At 50.3% G+C, this 20,690-nt stretch overlaps 1 protein-coding gene across 2 annotated transcripts; it reads right to left on the bottom strand.

The window, feature by feature from the left end:
- Nucleotides 1-3,800: 3,800 nt before the first annotated feature.
- SYNGR1 (synaptogyrin 1) lies at nucleotides 3,801-19,243 on the bottom strand. 2 transcript variants are annotated; one of them, XM_021554048.3, is made up of 4 exons: nucleotides 19,011-19,239; nucleotides 8,274-8,511; nucleotides 7,266-7,411; nucleotides 3,801-4,706 (listed from the first exon to the last, which is right to left on the bottom strand). In XM_021554048.3, the coding sequence occupies exons 1-4, from the start codon at nucleotides 19,107-19,109 to the stop codon at nucleotides 4,488-4,490; spliced, it is 702 nt and encodes a 233-aa protein (XP_021409723.1). In that variant the 5' UTR covers nucleotides 19,110-19,239; the 3' UTR covers nucleotides 3,801-4,487. The 2 variants fall into 2 exon arrangements, with proteins under 2 accessions (XP_021409723.1, XP_021409724.1); XM_021554049.3 differs by lacking the exon at nucleotides 3,801-4,706 and adding an exon at nucleotides 5,475-5,947 and having other exon boundaries at nucleotides 19,011-19,243.
- Nucleotides 19,244-20,690: the final 1,447 nt, after the last annotated feature.

Raw genomic sequence — 20,690 nt, 5'->3', positions numbered from 1 at the left:
ATAGGTGTTTATTTCCAGATGGATTTGTACCCGATATTCCTGTAAGTCCCCCATCCACACCTCCTATTGCCACATCCTTTTCACAGTGACAGTCCACTTCTAACATGGCATGTCAGGTTCCTCAAGTTTTCCTACTGATTAGGTGAGAGACATTTGATGGTGTGTCTGATTAAACTTAGGCCAAGTAAAACATGTAACCATTTGCTTCCACTGAAACATCTCAATAAGGGCAATTCTTTAGGCTTCTTTCCTCCATCCGAGCCATTGACTGTCACTAAACTTGCCAGCTTGGCTATGCAGGAGCACAGGAGCCAATGCTCTTGTAGCAAACCAAGCTAAAAAAGCCATCCCTCCCCAAAAAAGAGAATTCAGACCATTTTTTTTTTCCATATAGTATGGTTATTTTGAACGTCATAACTTTATTGAGACACCAGTAGTTACCACCTTCACTTTGTTAACCACAAATATATAGGACATTGTAAACACAGGTGCCGAGGTGGCGGGGTTCACTGTAGTTGAATTTTGGAACGGACGGAGGCAGGGGGAGGGGAGGAGGGATGAAGGGACACTCGGGCTTAGACAAGACCACTCAGAGGATCCTGTATGCGGCAGGCCATCCATGAGTCATCGTATATACGTATATATGTATAGCTTTATATTATACATCTTTTTAAATATATATATATATAATATATATACTATACACAGGCAGTAATGTGGCAGGCGAAGGGGCAGGGCAGCCCAGGTGGTGTTACAAATGCCACATAGGCAGCAGGGAGTTGTCTGGATGGATGGTTTGAACTTGCTGCATGAGGTGGCCTCACTGGATTCCTTACCTTGTACCTGCTCTGGGGATGGGAGCTGAGACTCCTGTGGGAATCACCCTGCAATGCTGCCTTCCTGGGTCCTCCCAAGTGCTTGCAAGGGTACAGGGACAAAGATACCTCCTCCCCTGTGGGAACTGCCAGGAATAACGCAGAGAGGAAGGGTGTGTGATGAGGTGATGAACAGGGTGGTGAGGATATAGGTGATCCAGGGATGGGGACACATCAGGAGGCTGAATCCACAGACAGAACTGGGGCAACATTTCATCATCTCTTTGCCCTTCATAGCCTCTGCTTCCACAAAATAGTCCCTTACCTGGGGGCTTTGTAAAATAAGAAGACATCAAGGGGGCATTGCTCCCAACAACGGATGTGTAATCCCCTGTAATCAGAGCAAATGGCAGAAGGGGAAGAAAGCTGCCTTATCATTTTGCTTATACAGCCTTCCCTCTGATCTCCTAATCTCTAGAGCAGGGCTGATCTCACCCACACTTAGAATGTAAAAGGGACATGTTCCAGTCAGCTGCTCAGGTCTCGCCTATGATCACCAGAAATAGGCAGCACCTTATCAGAAGAACCTAAGATAAGATAACCAGTCCTTTGGGTAGGTCTCTTTGTCTCATCAGCTAGCCAACTGCCACTGGAAATTGCAATCTGCATTTTAAAGGGCTACATGCAAACAAGCAGAGTCCCTCTCCAAGGTCTGTCACCACCAACACTCCAGTGCAAAGGCTGAAAGCACATGAACCCAAGCAGAGTGTCTTCTCCCATGAGCAAAAGCAAGTTGTCAGAGTATCTTCTGCTGTAGTGTCACATCAATGCCTCTCTTATGACACAAAGCAAGGAGAACAACAGAGAGATGGGACATAGCCCAAGATGAAGTCACTTGGCTCATGTCCCACTGAAGTGCTGGTTCTGAGGGGGAGGCTCATTCCTGCCTCAAACCCACCTGAGCCCATCAGCTGGTTACATGAGGGAAGCAAGTCCAAGAGGATAAAGAAAAGCTTGCTCATTAGTCAGCCCCAAATGATGTTTAGCTACCTCCGCAACTTTGATGGGAGAAGGGGCATGCAAGATGCTCCTGCACCACACCCCAAAACAGAGCCCCAGGTAGATCCCGCCCACACTGCCTGTACCTATCCTTACTGCCTAGTCAGTCACAGGGGAGGGACCTCCCAAAAGGTACAACATATTTTTGTGCTGAGGGATAGTGACTTACAGCCTCCACCTCCTCTCAGTTCCCTCCACACACCACAAAGGAAAGCATGAAGGATGACACAGATGAATCTAGGTGAGTACAACTAACTTCTCCTCCACCTCATCATTCAATCATTCTTCTCCCCTGTTGGGAGACAGACAGGAGGGCGCTCCTCCCACATCCAGTCACAACAAACCTCTCTTAATGAAGTAAACCTGTCCCAAGCCTAAATATTAGGCTGAACCCACAGAAAATGAAGCTCAAGGGGCTTCCTTACAAAAAGCACCCCTTTTATTTACAATATTGCATTCACTCATAGGCACAGAGCAAGGGATGTGTGCCTGTGCCCAGTCATTCCTGCTGTGTCCTTAGGGCTACCTAATCCCCCACTCCTGTCCTCACCTGTAGGTAACCACCAGTAAGGTGGGACAAGCCTGGAGAGGACAAGCCATGGGGACAGCCACCAGCAGCACAAACGTGCTGGCGGAACAGGGAGAAATGGTGCCTGTATATACAGAGGAGAACACTGCTCCAGTTCCCCCTGCTGCGCTACAGTTTCTACCCCTTTCTTATCTTCGTGGGGCAGGGGAGGAGGGAAGGACTGGTAACCTTGGTGTCCTCCAGATAAGATGTTCACACAACCACAGGCCAGACCTGTGTCCCACTCTTCCCACGCCTAAGGGAGCTATGAGGAATAGGCTGGATGTGCAATGTGGACACTGACAGATTTTGGATCTGCTCCTGATCTCTGCTACTGGGACCACTGTTACATCAAGCAGGGTGGCTGCCTGGGGGAAGGAGCTCCTTGCTTCTGCAAGGTAAAGCCTGCTTCTTGTGCTCTGAGAGATGTCTGTGCCCAGGAGAATTGTCTAGGTAGCTACTGCTGAATTATTTCCATTTAGGGGAAATCTGGAAATCTGTCTTCACGCACAAACCTAACTTCTAACTTGGAACAAAGAGTGGGCTTCCACAGTTCTGTCTTTACTTGGAGCAAAATCATGAGGAGTGTGGAATGATACCCATAAGAGCTCTATCTAACAGTCACTGCTGCCACCTAGGTGAGGCTTTAAAGTCTCAGGATCTGAGATGCTGAAGAAGAGCACTAAGGTATGGTCTATGGCAAGTACAGAAAAACCAGTTTTCAGACAACTCAGTCTGGCCCCAACCAATTCTCTGCACACCAAGACCTCTTCCCTATCTGAGTGGGAGGCAAAGTGCAGCTGTAGAGGAAAGGACCTCTCCCATATGGCTGCACCCCTGTGTGAGAGCCAGACACATGCTGGCTATCCCAGCAGCAGTATTTCTTCCTAAGTGGGGTCCTGCTCCATTCCTGTGTGCTACAAAAATGGTATCAGCAAGAGGCTTTGCACTATTGTAAAGGAACAGAGGAACAGAGGAAGGTTAAGCAGGACCTGAGAAGCAGAACTGTCTTTCTTCTCCTCCTGCTCTGGGTGAAATGACAAAGCTCCCCCTCGAATCAGCCCAGCTGGGGTTGAAGGTTCTCAGGGCTCTCTAGAAGCCCACCTCCTCCATCCTTCCTCCCACAGGCACTGTATCTGGGCCCAGAGACTGGGCATGGCTCCCCTCCTGCCTCATCAAACTGGTCTGGGAAGAGCAGTGACTAGCAGGACATACAGGTGAGGAGAATCACCGTCCACCTCAATCCAAGGGGTCTGAGGATAGACTGAATCTCAGGGCATCACCCTTCTGCTCTGCTCAGTCTCTTGCTGTAATCTACAGACGTGCCTGTGATTTCTGATTGTACCTGCAAATCTTCCTTTTTCCCTTCCCATTTTTTCTTCTTGTACTCCCCTCCTCTCCAATACCACCTCTCCCAAACCCTCCAAAAATAAAGCACCCTCCCTCACTAGCATGTGGCAGGGAAAAGCCCCCTTTACATGGAGGATGTTTCTGTCCTCCAGGCCCCTCCCCACACTCTTGAATGCTGACTCCAACATCATTCTCCTCCCTGAGCCACCAGGTGCTCCAAACCAATTTGGATGCTCCCACATCTACTCCAGCCTTTAGCAATACAATCTCTTCTAGGAAGGTCTCCAGTCCCTCTCATTTCTTCTGTTCTGCCTCCAACACCCTTTCCCCTGCCCTGCCAGTGCCATAGCTCCTCTCCTATCCACAAGACAGACTCTGCCCTCTGTAACAAGGCAGAGGGAGAGGAGGAAAGGAGGGACCTTCCTATCAAAATGTAGATTTTGGAAAAATTTGGTTCTGGCAGGTAGCTTGGTGGGAGAGGAGAAGGAATAGGTGATAGGGAAACCTTTTTGCCTTTTTTTTTTTTTTTCATTTCTTAAAAACAATAAATAAAAACAGATGACCCAGAAGGCTGGAGCATAGCTGAGAGCCACCTCTTGTACCACTATGCATGTGTCTTGTTTGTGCCTTGGCTTTCTGCCAGCAGTGGGAACGGGGGCAGAAGGGAAAGGGGGAGGGAAAGGGGCATCGGTGGCTCAGTAGTTCTGCGTTTGGTACCCCTGTGTCTCGGTGTCGAAAGCATCTGCTGGAGGGGGCTGCTGGTACGTCCCCACCGCATCTGTAGCATCCTCCTCGTTCGTGTAGGGAGCATAAGGCATGCCGGAGTCCTGGCTTGGGTCCATGTAGTCCTGGGAGAAGAGGGCCGAATCGGCACCCAGCTGGAAACGCTGATACGCCAGGAATGCCTGGCCCACCTTTAAGGGAGGAGGTGGAGGGAAGAGATGGGAAGCAGAGAGGGAAGAGGAAAAAGAGGAGGATCGTACCGAAAAAGAGAAACAAACAAAAGTGGGGTTAGTAGTGGTTATGGATTAGTGTGCAAGGCCCACCTGGCAGATCGCTGGTGAAATGCCCCATGAGCATGGAAGTCCACACTCTCCCACAGAAAGCACAAGCCCACAAGTAAAGAAAAGGACTGGGCAGGGATGGTTGCAAGAGCAGCTGGCTGTGTGCAGCCTGCCAAGGCTCCCTGCTTTCTCTGGGATGTTCAGGGCACCTCCTGTCTGCCAGTGGGGTTTCACCAACACCTCACGGGTGGCGGAGGCTCAATTGGCACTGGTTATCCCAGTCAGCCCCTCCTGGCTTGGGAAGGCAATCTGCCTCATCAACACCAGAAGGCTCCACTGCTGGGCTGCATGTACGAGGCCATTTGACTTGTAAAGGCCAGTAAGGAGAGCAGGATTTGACACCAAGTACTGAGGTAGAGGTCAACCCCCGAAACACCTTCACCAGTCAACATGTGCAAGGTGTAGCACAGACCTTGGGAAAAAGCAGCAGAAAGCAAGGCAGCTGCTTCCCAGACCAGGGGACAGTTAGCAAGCAAACTGCTGTCTCCTGCCTCAGACACCTTTTAGTGGACTGTGGAAGTCTGGGCACAGGGTTCAGCAGGCATGGCTCATTGTCCCAGAGCATCCCTGAGAGAGGTGAGCAGTCTAGCAAGTGATGGGGGAGAGGTTTTTGGGGAATGAGGTCTGGGAAGAAATGGAAGAGATAAAATAGTGGGGGCAGAGGGTATCTCCTGGCTGAAATATTAGGTCTGAGCAGTCATCAAAAAAAGGCACAGTGGTGTTACATAGCATTAGTTAGGGTATGGGAGGGAGAGAAGGGAGGGAGAGAAGGGAGCAGAAGAGGAGAAGAAATTGCCAGTTCCAACTCTCCAGAGGGAGATCCCCCATTCAATGGACAACCCCATTCCAATTCAATGGCCATGTCTTCTCATCCCATGCCCTGCAGTGACCACACACTCATAGTCAGGGCATTGGAACCAGCTCTGCTCAGTGATCTCCTCCAACTGCATCCCTTCACACCTTCCCCCAAATTTTCCCATCAGCAAGGGGCACTAAGGCAGCAAGGATGGGGAGCTAGGGAACAGGGTATTGTATTCCTCCTGAAAATTAATGTCTCTGAGTCTCCGGAAAGCCAGAAATGTGAGGAAGCCCTGTGAGGAGAGAGAGGGTTGTGGGAAGGAGAATCAGTAAGGTAGAGCAAACCACAGTGTTTGACTGAAATAAAAAACACCCAAAGAACCAGGGGAAGAGGATGCCTTTTTGGCCACTTGCAAGCCTGTGCATGGGAGAGGATCATTGCAGGTGATGGCACCTCCGAAAGTGTCCTGAGGGACCCCTACAAAAACCCTACTCCTTATCTCACTTTCTGATGGAGCTTGCAAGGGGCTTTTGGCAGCACTCAAGTGCAGGACACAGCTCATGCAGGGAACACACACTGGTGTCCCTCCATCCTTCTCAGTGTCACAAGTGCCAAGGGTGCTGATAGCACAACCCTTTGCAGCCCCTCTTCCTCTTTGACAGATCCGTGGTCTATAGCACCTTTCCTATCTGGTCCTTGCCCAACATCTATAGGAAGAGAAGATAAAGCCACAAGGGCTTATGCATGGAGACAAGGTTAAAATGCTTTCCTGCTTGGCACTATCCTGTCACTTCAGAAAAAAATCACTTGTGCTTGGTACTCTCGGAGGCAGGAGGAAGTCACCAGAGATATTTATATTTCACCCAACAGTTTTTCCAGGAAACTAGCAGTAAAGAACTGCTGGGGAAAGGGCAGTCTTAAGACAGCACTATCACCTTCCTAAAAGGTGACTCTGTGAGGTAGCACTCCACTGGTGGGTGCAGAATCCAGAACAATGATGACATCTTGCATGATGGGAGCTAAGGTGTGAGGAAGATGGGTGCAACCCCTGACCTGCAGCTCCCTTCTCTGTTTAGCATCTGTAAGGTGAAAATGCTGCTGAAGTCCTCTGACTCACAGAGAAAACAATAACAGGTTGTCCAGAGAGGTGGTGGATGCCCCATCCCTGCTAACATTCAAAGTCAGATTGAACTGGGCTCTGAGCCACCTGATCTAGTTGAACATGTCCCTGATCTTTGCAGGGGGGTTGGACTAGATGGCTTTTAAAAGTCCCTTCCAACCCAAGTTATTGTATGATTCTATGACAATGATGGCTGGGGATCTGGCTTGTCCAAGGTCATATTAAAGGTCTGTTGAGAAAACTTCTTACTGGGATATGGGACTCTCTTAACCATTATGCTTATTAGTGTTCTAAAACCATCTTCCACGTAAGTTTTTGAGTCCCTGCTTCCCAAGTTTACTTCCCAACCACCTCCTCTCCTGATTTCCTTCTCAGAAGCCATGTGAACTGCGATCCCAGGGGCCTCACTCTTACCCAGCCTCCTTTCATTCCCCACAAGATAATACAGCACAGAGGACATTTAATCCAACATCATGGCTACTGTACTCACCCAGGTAAAGATGGAGAAGAACGAGAACGTGATGGCTGCTCGGGCTGCATCCCCTCCCTCATTCAGTGGGTTGTCCTCTGGTTTTGAAGCTTGCCACTGGTTGGTCAGAAAGCAGAAGCCAACGAACCAGAGGAATGCCCAAAAGGCTGGGATGGACCACCACCGGCATACCAAAGGGAAGGACAAAGACAACAAGAAGAGAAGTATGAGCATAACACACACATATTACATTTCTCTGGAAATGTCAGCCCTCTGAGACCCACCACTATGTTGCAGACTGGGCCAAACTGACTGCTCAGCCAGTCTGAGCCCAAGTGAGCTGGCAGGCTCCCTGACAGCAAATTGTCAAGGTGACCAAGAGGTGTCTGCAGAGAGCACCTCATGAGAGTTCATTTGCTTGTGTTTGGATTGATCATAGGACTTGCATTTGGCCTTGGGAGGGAGCCTGAAGGGCTTCCAGTACTAGAGCAATCACCTGGGCTCTATGAAACAGCCACTGCTTCACAATGCTGTCCTGCAAGGACAAGCAAAGAGCAATTCCTTCCATGGGAGCTGCAAAAGAATGGGAAGCAACTGGTCTGCAGTTACACAGAGACCAGTTTGTGCTCAGGACAGAACAGCTCAGGGACTCACATCAAGGAAAGGTGCTGAAAGATCACTAACATGCCATGCCCCCAGGAAAGGAGTGAAGGTAGGAGGTCCCACCCTACCCTCTGCCAAGCACAGACAGACACCTGGCAGTGAAGGAAATGGGTATTCCAAAGCAACAGAAAAACAGGGCACAATCCTTTCCCTTCTCTTGTCGGCTGTACATAGGATCGCAAGGCAAAGGGCTAACTGTGAAAGAACTTGCAAGCCCAAAGTCCTTAGCAAATCCAGGTGCTTCCCCTGATCCTGCCCTCACTCCATTCCTGGCCCCTTTGACATACTCCGGGGAGAGCCTGACATTGAGCAGTCTGCCTGAATGGCTGGAATAAGCCAGCAGGGCCCAAGGGCCAGGGAGCTCACCCGAGACACCGATGTCCGAGAGCACTGCCTTCTTGCGGTCCTTGACGCTGCTGATCTGCGGGAAGTAGGCATCCAGAGCCAGGTAAAGAAGGCAGCTGAGGAAGGCGAGGACACCCACGGTAATGCCATAGTTGCAGGCATTGTGATTGCGGTTGAAAATGCAGTGCTCTTCTACCTCATCCACGCGGTTCACGTAGCCTTCATTGACAATGGAGCCGAACACCACGATAGAGAACACCTGGTGGGGACGGAGGCCGGAGACACATCAGGGCAAGCCCCACTTCTCTGGACCAGCAGAAAGGAGCAGAGCTCTGCAGGGGACAGACCTGCTCTGCTGAGCTCCTGCCTTCCATGGGTTGTAGCCACAGGAACATGGTCTCATTTTATTTCTGAGGATTAACTTATAACCTTTTTATCCATCTGACCTAAAGTGATGTAAAGCAGCTGCAGTCTGGAGTAAGGGTGGCTTCCTACAGACACACAGGGAGGTGACATGGAGTGTAAATTGGGATATGGTTTTAGTGCGGGTGCCTGCATACAATGGCTTCAAGTAGTGCAAATCCTCTTAGTCTGCACTTACTCTCCCACTCACTCCTTTCTCTTCAAGAGATTAATTGTTTTTACCATGCATCTGTTCATTGATTTTATCTATCAAGCTACTGCGCTCTTTTCCCCATCCACCCTCCCACAATCTACAGCCCTGCTGTCTCCGCAGCTCCATTCTGCTGGGCTTCCAATTCTCCCTATTTCCCCACACCACATACCTCTCTCCACCAGTTTTCCATCAGCCCACTCCATGACACCACCTATCCTGTCCACTCACCCATATGCCAACACCCCATAGATTTCAGGGGCCAAACATCCCTACTCCAGGTCCACTTGTCAGGGCCACTTTGAGTCCTCCCTACCTGTAACCCCCATTGACACTGCATGTTATTTTAAATCAGGCAGAATTAAGGATGAGTCCAGGTAAAAATGTCCTAATCCGCAGTTGCTGGTCTAATCTTTGCTCATGGGCTTAGCCTTCACTGCCTGCCACAAGGCTGTCCCTCTTTGACACAGCAGGTTCACCAAAGCAGAGAGCTATTTACAGCAGCCCCAGTCCTGCACCTTGCATCTCAAATAAACAGCTTCCCCTTCCCCACAGAAGAAAGAGGGGAATATTAAGGCAGCACATACAGATTTTTCCTTGCAGGGTATCTGGAGACCCTCACTAGGAACAGCTGACTGGATGTCGCCTGCAAGAAGAGCCTCAGGGAAATGGGAATGGGACCTCAAGCATGGGATGAAATTACATATGAAGTGCACTAGGACATCACCAGGGTACTCTGCCAGCCTGGGAGATGTCTGCACAAGACTTGTCACCTTTGAAACCACCCTCCCATCCCCAAGAAGTAGCACACAGGAAGATGAGGAGGCCAAGTCTCCTGTAGGAAGTGGAGCTAGGTCTGAGTGTTTGCCTGGTCAGGACCCGAGTTCCACTTAACCCAACCAAGCACCAGAAGACAACCCAGAAAGCAGAGAGCAGCTTTGTTGAGTGCAGGGGAAATGGTTGATTAATGCCAGCCCAATACACCACCTATTATCAGTGAGGTTGGATACCTGAGATCCAAAGCACAGACCTCTGCTGCTTGGCCTGTGGCATCAAAGTCCAGAGGAAAAGCCTTACTCAGAGCTCCCCAACAGCCCTTGGGCAGATACTCAACATCAACCACGTTTCACCTGCCAAACTCTAACAAATATCCACTGACACCAATATTATTTTTTCACCTCAAGTCTCATAATTGGGTCACACTTGGGTTGTTGAAATTGGGTGTATCACACCAGAGCAAACTAAAAAAAGCTGGAAGCTGGTGTTCCTAAGCGTAGGAGCTATATGGGTTCTCTGAAAATCATAAGAGCTTTTTAAGTTTAGAAGTTAAATAACCAATTTGTCCTCCTCCTCCTCCTTCTTCTTGCAAATAGAGATTGATCATATCTTGCAGAAATTGCCCGTAAAAATTAAATAAGAATCTCTTCTGTTAGAAGCAAAGATTTAGTCCTCAAAATTTCAGCCTCAATGGTTTGGAAAGCAGCGAAATTGCAGACAATTACAGCCAAGCTCTTTCAATGGGATGTCTCACACATCTTCACAACAGGCTGGGCTAGCAGATCTGCTTAGGGTCACTGGCAATAAGGCCCTGCTCCTCTGACCCAAGGGAGAGCTGACAGGCTGCTGAAGTGACATCCCAATGTGAGGCTGTGACCAGCACTGATGCTGACACCTGAAGTACCAACCTCCATATATTGAGCTTACAGAGCAAGTGCCTTGTTTTCTGCAGCATTAGACAGAATGCTTATCTTCTCTTTGGAAGATGAGGAACAGCCTCTAAAGTAGCACAGTCTGGTGTTCAGGTTTGGTTTCAGACTCAAAACTAGTAAAATGTTGTTTCCCTGTGTCAGATGAACCCTTGCAATGAGCTCTGTTGTGAGTCTCTGCTTACTCATCTGGGATGAATGAACTTTTGTAATGGTCTCTCTCCAGAGACACATCTGTGGAGATACATCCTGATACGCATCTCCTCTCTGCTCCTACCTTTGGGTTTGCTGCTGGGCTGGACAGAATAATTTCTTTTTGCATTTGTTTTTTCATACCTTTTTATGTTGCCACATTATAAAGGCAGAGCTCAGAGTCACAAGACTAGATGAATATCTCCCTCTCCCTAGTTTTCAAGCAGAGGTGGCATTCCTAACTTCCTTTCTCCACCTGCAGCCAAGATGCCAGGCTTCTCTCCTATGAAGAGAAACCTGTCTCACAGCCTGGAGGTGCCCTAGGTAAGATTTACAGGCAAGCATTTGATTTCAGATGATCTTAGGAGTTCTCTGGGGAGATTCCACTAAGCCTACTCTCACTTGTGACATCTCACAGTGGATGCTTATCTTCTCTGTCCAGAAAAAGCCATCCCATACTCTTTGTCCTTTGTCCTTAGGAAAGCTTTCTGTGGACCAAAGCAGAGCTAGCTTACGAGATGTCTCCTTCTCTCTGTGTTTTCCTCACCATTGACATCAGCTCTGATCCATGCTCCATTCCCTGGCATTGTAGAGAGGGCAAAGAGAGGGCGTGCTCCCTTTGCCAGCCTGTCACCACCCTGATGGCACTGCAAAACACTGTGAGGACCCACTGCGCACAGAAGCCTTGAGCTGAGCTGGGTTACATTGACTGAGCAAAAATGGGCAGGCTCAAACCAGAGATTCCAGGCAGAACTGGACAGCAAAAGAACCAACTGCTGCTGCTGCTGCTGCTGCCAGGCAACATCAGCTCTTTCATTCCTGTGATGTCTGTACCTGGAAACTGTTGTGACAAACAATTTTCTAAAAAAAATCATAGTTAAGAGCTTAGATCTTGCAGCCTTTAGAATAAACAGTTTCACATTTCATCCATCGCAGCTATTCCTTGTTGGTAAGGGAGCAGTTGGGGTGGAAGCTCACTGACATGGCAAGTCATCTTAGAAAGAGCAAATATATTTTATTTTCTTGATTTCACAATCCATGCCCTTCAAGATGATCCAAGCAGCAGATGCAGAATGAATGACTGCTTAGATTACAAAGCACCAAGTTTTCAAGGATGAAGTGTTTACATTCCTGTTCCCATCACATCTGTAGGACTTGTAAGTTAATACTAGTGACCACCAGCACTGGCACAAGCCTCTTACTGCTCTGTGTTACTGCTGCTTGTGTCTTCTCCCCCCATTTGGCACTTGCTGCACAAAGCCTTGCCTACGGCCACTGATAAAGTGGCCCAAAATACACATCCAACTGCAAAGAGGAGGCAAGGAGAAGATGGCAGATCTCCTGACTGAGCAGTGAGATACAAGCAAGTGGCTTGTCTGCAGGCTAACAGGAGGCCTCCTGAGGCTCCCAAATGCAGCCCATCCTTCCACTCTGCAGAGGGAGATCACCAGCCACTTTCTTATGCTTGGTAATGAAAACCAGCCAACCATCCCCAGCTTTGTGAACTTAAGCTGCCTCATTTCTTCAGCAAGGCTGTTTAAGTCAGTTAATAGACTTGAACTAACTAGATTTTTAGGTTGAGAGGGTTTCTTTAAGCCTCCAAGAGCAACATTAATTGGGCAGGTGTGTGGCCTGTCTGGAGGTACTCACTTAATAAGCAGTAATATATTTGGCTACACTCAAAAAAGGGACAGAAAAGATCACTTGGAAAAGATCTGACCAACTTAGCCCTGCTGTTGGGACTGGGCTTTGCTCCACTTCACTGCTCCTCACACACCACGTCCACATATGTTGTTGCAATCATTTTCCTCTATTCCTGTTTTCATCCAAGAGTTTTGAGCACACCAAGTGCAGCTAGAGCCAGGTGCATTGCAAAGCTGACATAAGCAGAGCAATGTGCCAAGAGACACAGCAATATGAACTTAATGCTTAGCACTGCGGGGAGGAGACAGAGAAGCTGAGAGTTTTCCTCTCCTCATTTCTCAAGGGGCTCATGCTGGCCATTACAAGCACATAAAGGCTCATTACAGTCAGAAAAGTGCAAACCAGGCAAAATTCTGCATCTTGTCATAAAACACCTTTCCCCCCCCCCCACCCCTTGGTAAACTAGGTGATCTGATTTTGCCAAAGGCAAAGGTGAAAGATGAGAAGAGAGGCTCTCCACGCCCTCCCCACTGTAGGCTCAACCCTGCAGAAAGCCAGGCAAAACCTCCTGAGCATCATGTGAGGCGCTTTCCACCATGCTGCCCATCCCCAGCCGTGCATCAGATGCTCCTGAGCATCATGTGATAGATGCAAAGCACGGCCAGCCTCTGGCAGTCCACTAGGATTTTCCTGTACCTCATCCCAGGACTTTGTCATGCTGCCTTCCTGACTTCCTCCCCAAGATCTCCATGATGGCTGTGGTGGGGATGAGGCTGAAGAGGGTTTCTGCTGAGCTGCCTGCTTGGGCGCGCTGCAATGCCCTCCAGTCACAGCCTCTGTCGCACTGCGTGCTGCCTCTCCCTCTCACACATCCCCCTTTTTAATTCTGTTATTGAGAGGAAATAGTTTGATGACATAATATTCCTCGTGGGATTTTAAATCGAATCTCGCTCTGGAAGAACGAAGCCATAACCTCTTCTGAGTTTGATCTGGTAATGACCAGGAATAAATCTGTTTAAAAGGAAGCAAGAGCAGGAGATGGTGCAAATGATAAACTGGCAGAGATGATCTGGCTTTAATTTTCATTCAGCCACTTGCAAATGGAGTCTCTGGAAAGCTTTGGAGTGCCCTGCACAAACATGGATTATTATTATTATTATTATTATTATTATTATTATTATTATTGTTAATGAAATCTACTTGTATTTAGTTCATTTTGAAGAAAACACATGCAGCTTTTGAGATGCATGGGACTGGCAGCTTGGAAACAGACAGCCTCTATTTATTCCCCCCAGTCAGCACCACGCAGGCAGCAAACAACACCTGCCCACAGTCTCGACAGTCTGAGCCTTGTGCAGGTGCTGGAGGAGGCCAGCCTCCCTAGACCCCATTTCCCTGAACATGGGACAGGGGAAAAGTATGGGTATGCCAGCACTTCCCTCCCAGCTCACCCTCCCTGGCCATCAGCCACGTGGCATCAGCTCCCCAGCCAGGGCTGAGCCGGAGCAGGTGACTGAAGGAAGAAAGGCTCCACATCCCTAATTCCTGCCATGGGATCTGGGACACACTTTCCTGGATTTCTTTTCACACATGGTTTGGCAGCTGACTGCCTGGCCATTAACCCTTCTGCCTCCCACCAGACCTGTGCTCAGGTCTCATGCACTTCCCATGGTTAAACAGCATCTTTTGTCCCACCACTGCTGGTGACAGCCCTCCACAATCACATGTCCATGGCGGTATCCAGGTTCTTCTGTGCTTTCTAGATGGTCCCTACATTGCTGTGCCACTGGTCAGCAAAGTGGTCGTCCAAAAGTTGCATCTTTTTCCCAGACAAAAAGCTCAGTTTTCTTTCTAGCAACACATCTCTCCCTCCTTGGCTTGGCTGTGCCAGCATAGGCAGAGAACTGCATGCTGTTCCACCTGCATAGGTCCTCTCTGCTGCCTTGTTTCACACAAATATTTGCATTAGCCATGTCCTATCACCATGCAGCTCCTCTGCTTCTCCACTGTATGCCTCTCGTGTTTTGAAACAGCAGATTACATATGGTTGTATGGTTGTCTTACTTTTTGCTCATCTTTCTGACTGTCTTTGGTCCCTATTGCTACTTCTTAGATTTTTACCTGGAAATATCATTAATGAGAGATTTGCTTCTGCTTCAAGATCCTTCCTGGAAATGCTGTGCTGGAAACAACACAACCTGCTGTATCCAACCTGAGTCACTGAGCAGCTGTGTATATCTGTTGTTCATCTTGTGACACAGCTTTTCACCCAATCTTAATGACAGCAAAACCCCAAAAATCCTTTTGAGGCTGACCTAGGCAAGGGCATTCCATGAAGAACTGTCTCTAGGGCTTGACTGAGAGCACGTGTTTGAACTGTCGTGTTCCTTCCATCTGCACCAATTTACCTCACAAGCAAGCAGCCAGCAAGCATGGGCACTGCTGCAAAAATGGATTGGAGGAGCAGAGGCAGAAAGCATGAGCTACGGGTCAGGAACATGGACAAAGTCTCAGCTAAATTAACTGTGGACAGAAAGAAAGTGGGAACTCAGTTGCAGCTGGTTTTAGACTAACAAGGCCTCCAGGCTTTAAGACTCAGTTTAACTTCCATTGCAAGCCCCTACCACGCGTCCTTAGGAAGAGACAAGTGGTGTTGTAAGCCAAGCATGAGTGTGGCAAGCCAGGAACCTGCTGGCAAGACAGGAGATGGGGCTCTCTGCCATGCTGTAGCTAGCTCCCATCCTCCAGCTTTCAGGTGCCAGCCTCTCATGGGGAAGCCAGGAATGTGATTCCTGTCCTTCACCTGCCTTGTCTGCTCAGCTGGAGCTGCTTGGGATGTGCTGTGCCTGTAGACACAGGGGACAGCCCTTCCTGTACCAGTTCAAATGTTCTGGATGCACCTATCAGCCAGAGGACATGGTGACAACAGCAGCAAGTGATGGAAAAGGAGACTGAGTACCTCTCCTCACTGAACCTCCCTTTGGAGATGCAGTGTCCTTGGTGTCAGAGTGGAACTTGGCACCTCAACCTATGTGACAAGTTTTAACGGGCTGCTTTGTCTGTGCAGCTCTGGTTAGAAATACTCTTACTCAAGCCCATGTCAAAGCAAGCTGGGCCTGCTTCCAAAAACTGAGTTACTTTTGCCTTGTTAGGCTTTTACATCAGCACTTCAGTTTCTCCAGCAAGCAGGTTTCCAAGCAGACAGGAGCACCTGGAACAACCTGTTTTAATTAGCATTTTACTTATTTATGGTGCCAGCACTATGTCTAATGCCTGCGGGTTGCAGAGGAGCCACCCAGCTCCCCTGCACCGGCTGTGGAGAGCACTGCTGCACTGCCCTGTGGGTCAGGGCACAGAAGGAATACGTAGGGATGTGCTCACACTTGCCTGCTTTATTTCAGGAACAATCCTGGAGCTGTACAGCCCTAGTTCGGTGTGGGTCACCCAACACCACTAGCTCCAGCTGTAGCACCAATAGCTCCAGCTTCTGGGTCACCTAAACATCCAAACCTGACATGAGAACCCCACAGAGCCACCACTGATCACCAGCACACAACACCAGGCAACCAGGCAACCTTTCTGTAGGGAGACACTCACTCTGCTGTGCCTGCTGACCTCCAAAGCACCCATGAAACCTGAGCTGCCTTACAACACTGTCGTGGTGGACAGGTGTTCCAGAATTGCTAAACTCTTTCCACAGTTTAGCATTCTCCTTGTCAAACTTAACCTATCTCCTCTTCAGCAAGGAGCAACATAAATAATCTTTGGTCATCCCATCTGTTCTTGATCCTGCAGTTCTCCCTGGAGATTTGATGCTGCCTCAATTGGGTTGCAAACTCCCTGGGCAGGAGCCAGTCTTGGTGCCTCTTGGTAAAGTCATGTGCACTTCTGTGCCATCATGAAGTCTGCTAAAAGACAGCATGACCCAAGCACAAGGTCACTGCCTAAGGAAGCGATCATGAGAATTTCTGCTCAGTGAAAGCTCATCACGTGAAACAGGCCAAAAGGAGCTTCCAGCTTGCCCTGGAGAGACAATGGACCATTCATGCCATGAGTAGGATAGAGGCAAATGAGATCTCAGGAGATGGCAGGCAAAACACTTTCAGTGTGTGCAAAAGCATGTGAAAGGAAGGATTCTCAGAGAGACCACAAGGAGGGAGAGCCCTTGCTACCAGAGGAGTTTGGCTCATGGAGCCTGGCATGAAAAAGTCTAAGTATGGATGCAATCACAGTTTATAAATACACAGGGGAAAACACCAGGGATGGAAAAGCACCATTTAAACTGAAGGGCAAAAGATCACAAAAGTAAACGGATACCAAACAGATTTACAATGGAAAGCCTCTGACCATTGAAAAACCATGGAACCCTCTCTCAGAGGAAGTGAGAAGGGAAGAAAACCACAAACTAGTCCTTTTTCAGAAAAGCTCATCCAATTTATGGAAGGGGCCATAAAGGGTCTGAAAGGGTCTGATGCTTGTGACAGCTTGAGGAGGATTTCACTGCCCACAAGGTCCCCTCTTGGTCTCAAGTTTAAAGAAAAGACCAAAACTACAAGTAAGTATTTGGGATGAGCTTTTGGTTCCCCTGCTTTGTTAAAGGAGAGATGCTCAGGAGGACACACAAGACCAAGACAGTGGAAAAGCAGGAGAAGGAAGGCATAGCCTTGCACCTTGATGGCCATGCCACCCTCCCTTGCTGAACTGCTGACCTGAAGTATCTCCAGCTTCTGCAAAAGAACTTTAATTTCCAGGGCCAAGTGAAGTGTCTGAGGTAAATCCTATCCTGTCCTCTGTCAAGGTCAGATGGGCAGGGAGAAATAGTGTGGGGTTCCAAGGAGATGCTGCTCTGTAGAAAGTGCTTCTTGCCAGGGGAAACCTTGCAGGGCACAGAAATGAGCTCACCAATCAAGCCAACAGTATCTGAGATACTCTGAAGCAGATTAGGTGCATATCTAAAAAACAACTGCATTTCTTGTTCTCTCTCCCTCACCTGGCGCCTCTGGGAAGCCAAAATCCTGCAGTGCTTGGATGAAGGGGAAAAAAACCCACCAGACTGAGAGGCAGATAAAGATAAAATTCTGCTACAGAGATTAGCAACGGGAGAGCCTTTGTAGGTCACATCACGTCCATCATCCCTGGGCACACAGGCTGGCTCCGCTCCAGCCTCCCAGGGGCGGGGGGCACGCGTACCCCCTCGCCTGGCGCCCAGCAGCAGCCCCGGCGCAGCCAACCGGCTCCCAGCGTGATGTGCTGTACTGTAAACAAGCTGAAGCAGATGGACAGGCAGACAGAATGCCCGCATTAATCAAGTCCTCAGCTGTCCTGGGGCTCTCCAGCCACCCTCCGAGTCACCCAGAGGGGATATCACACACACACCCGGTTAGGAAGGGCTGCCTTCCCTTTTCCTCCTTGATTCCACCTGGCACTGCTTTAATTTTATTTTCCTAAAGCCAGGCTGCCACTTTGCCTCCCAGCTGCCATGCGCATGTGTCTCCCCTGCGCTCTCTCCCTGCCCTCCCTTCTCCGCTGCCGGCTCAGACCTCAATCTCTCCCCCGCCAGCTCGCTGCTGCAGCTCTCGTTCCCTTAATCCAAATGACCTTCTTGAACAAACGCGCCAGCCCCATGGGCAGCCATGGATCAGCGTCACGGGAAGAGGGAGAAACCTTCCCATGACACCCCCGGTTAGGCTCCTCTTTCCCCCTGCCCCCCTGAATTACTGAGAGCAAAACCTTACAGGGAAAGCAGGTTGGGGGGCCTGAGAGGATAAGGGTAAAACGCAGAGCAACATCCAACCCCCACAGGGCCCTTCAACTCACCCCAGCACGGCCTGAGCCCAGCACCTTCTGGGCACCTACAGGGAAGCAATTCCAGGACTGCAGCATCCCCCTCCTGGGTTCCCCCTGTCACCACCCCACATCCTGCTACCTCCCTGCATCCACCATACAGGCATGCAAGAGTGAGAGGACATCCCACCCTCAAAACCACCAGAGATGGAGACAGGGTCATGGTCCAACCTGACTCGCCCTTTCCCTCCCCACAGAAGAAACCCCAAACCAGCCTGCTCTGACCCTCTGTGGGCCTACACTCACACACAGATATACATGCATGCAGCTGTACATCTATGTGCATGTATACGCCTGCATATGCCTGGACACTTATACATACAGAGATATATAAACCCAGAGACAGATCCCTCCATCCAAACATATATATAACAGAGACATAGCCATAAATGCTATGGAAGCATATACGTACATATCTCTGTGTACAGACCCAGGCTGTGTGGAGACATATTGATGGGCACATGCATATTGTATATATGTGGATACATGCGCATACACATGCATATATAAACCAGGTAATAATAAATATGTCATACATAGCAGCATATGATGGTAACACATAATAACATATAATGGTATATAACATAGAGCGTAATGATTTTACCTGTGTGTGTGTGTGTGTGTGTGTGTGTGCAGGAAGGTCAGGGTCGGGTGGCAGCCGCCCGTCCCGGAGGGAGCCCCGCGCCCCCCGCAGCCCGGCGGACCGCCCCCCGCCCGGTGCCGGTGCCGGTGCCGCCCGCGGGTTCAGCGGGGCCTTACCCAGGAGACGAACCGCAGGATGGTCTGCGGCTGCCGGATGAAGGCCTGCGGGTCGAAGGCGCCGCCGGCTTTCCCCGCTCCGAAGGCGCCCCCGTCCATGGCGGCGCGGGGGTGGGCGGGAGGCAGGCGGGGGGCTCGGCGGGCGGTGCCGGGCTGCGCCGAGCCGAGCCGGGCTGCGCCGAGCCGCGCCGAGCCGAGCCGTGCCTGGCAGCCCGGCGGCGACGAGCCGCGCGCGCCCGCCCACGGGGACGCGCCGCGCCGGGAGCGCGCAGCCCGCCCGTCCCCGCCCCGCCGCCGCCCGCGGCGCATGGCGGGCGCGAACGGGCCGGGGGTGCGCGGTGCCCGGGGCTGGGAACACCGCCCGGTGCTAAGGCAGGGCACCCAGACCCCCGGCGGGGATGAGCCGATGCCGCTCCTGGGTTCTGTGCGGCCCGGCAGCCCTAGTGAGGCGGTGTCCAGCGCTGGACTGCCAAGCAGGGGACAGAGAGCCGCCGGAGAGGCTCCCACAGAGGCCGCAAAGATAGTTTGGGTCTGGAGCATCTCTTAGGCGGAGAGACTGCGGGAGATGGGCCTGTTTAGTCTGGAGAACAGAAAACTGAGAGGGATCTCATTAATGCATATAAATATCTCAGAGGTGGGTGGATGTGCCAGACACTTTTCAGTGGTGCCCAGCAGAGCAATAAGCTAAAACGAGAAATTTCACTTCAACGTGAGGAAGAACTTCTTTACGTTCAAGGTGGCAGAGGCACTGGAACAGGCTGTCCAGGGAGGTCGTGGAACCTCCCTGTCTGGAGACACCTGGGTGCCTTCCCATGTCACCTGCTCCAGGTGTCCCTGCCAAGGGACTAGGTGATCTCCAGAGATCCCTTCCAACCCCAGCAATTCTGTCATTCTGGGATGCTGCCCCACAGAGGCATAAGGCTGGGCCCGTGGGCACAACCCATTGTCCCTCACCAGCTGTCTGCCCTGGACAAAGATGCTCGGTGAGCCTCAGGATCACTCTGCAGCAAAGCCCGGGGCTGTCATTTCCAACATCCACCACCCTACCCACACTGTGTCCTGGGAGAGGGTGGGAAAAGGCCCTCTGTGAACATGGGGAGTACAGATTTTGGGGAGACCCCCTGACTGTAGGAGGCAGAGGCTGCAAGATACACACCTTGTACTCCAGAGGCTGCAGCCTTGAGAGTAACTTGGACTTCTCCATTGCCCACATTACCACCATGGCCACTGGCACAGCCAGGAAGGGATGTGTGGGGAGAAGCCTTCCAGCCTTAGGGGCAATTCCAGCTCCTTAGCCCATGCCTCTTGGGCACAGTAGTTGCATACTGCTGTGGCTGTGGCTGCTGCAGAGTCTCTGATAATCTGAAATGGAAAGCAAGCCCTTGGGTTGTGACATGGCTCCCTAAGCTCAGCAATGAAAGCCAAAAATGTACAAGAGCTAAAGGTGGATGTAGGAGGAAGATGGAAGAGCATTTACAGCCAACCTATGGGTTCGCATTGGGAGTTCCATAAAATGAGCAGCCATTCCTCACCTTCTGTGGGGCTCCTTTTGAGGGGCAGGTTGGTGGTAGAAGATGGACATTCCTCCATCACATCCAGCCACAGAATCCTAGAACGGTTTGGGCTGGAAGGGGCCTTAAAGGGTATCTAGTCCAAACCTCCCTGCAATGAGCAGGGACA

Source organism: Lonchura striata, chromosome 1A (assembly GCF_050655825.1).
Source record: "Lonchura striata isolate lonStrDom1 chromosome 1A, ASM5065582v1, whole genome shotgun sequence".
Classification (NCBI taxonomy): Eukaryota; Metazoa; Chordata; class Aves; order Passeriformes; family Estrildidae; genus Lonchura; species Lonchura striata.
Note: the sequence above shows the minus strand (reverse complement) of the source record. Positions and strands in the feature narration are given on the sequence as shown.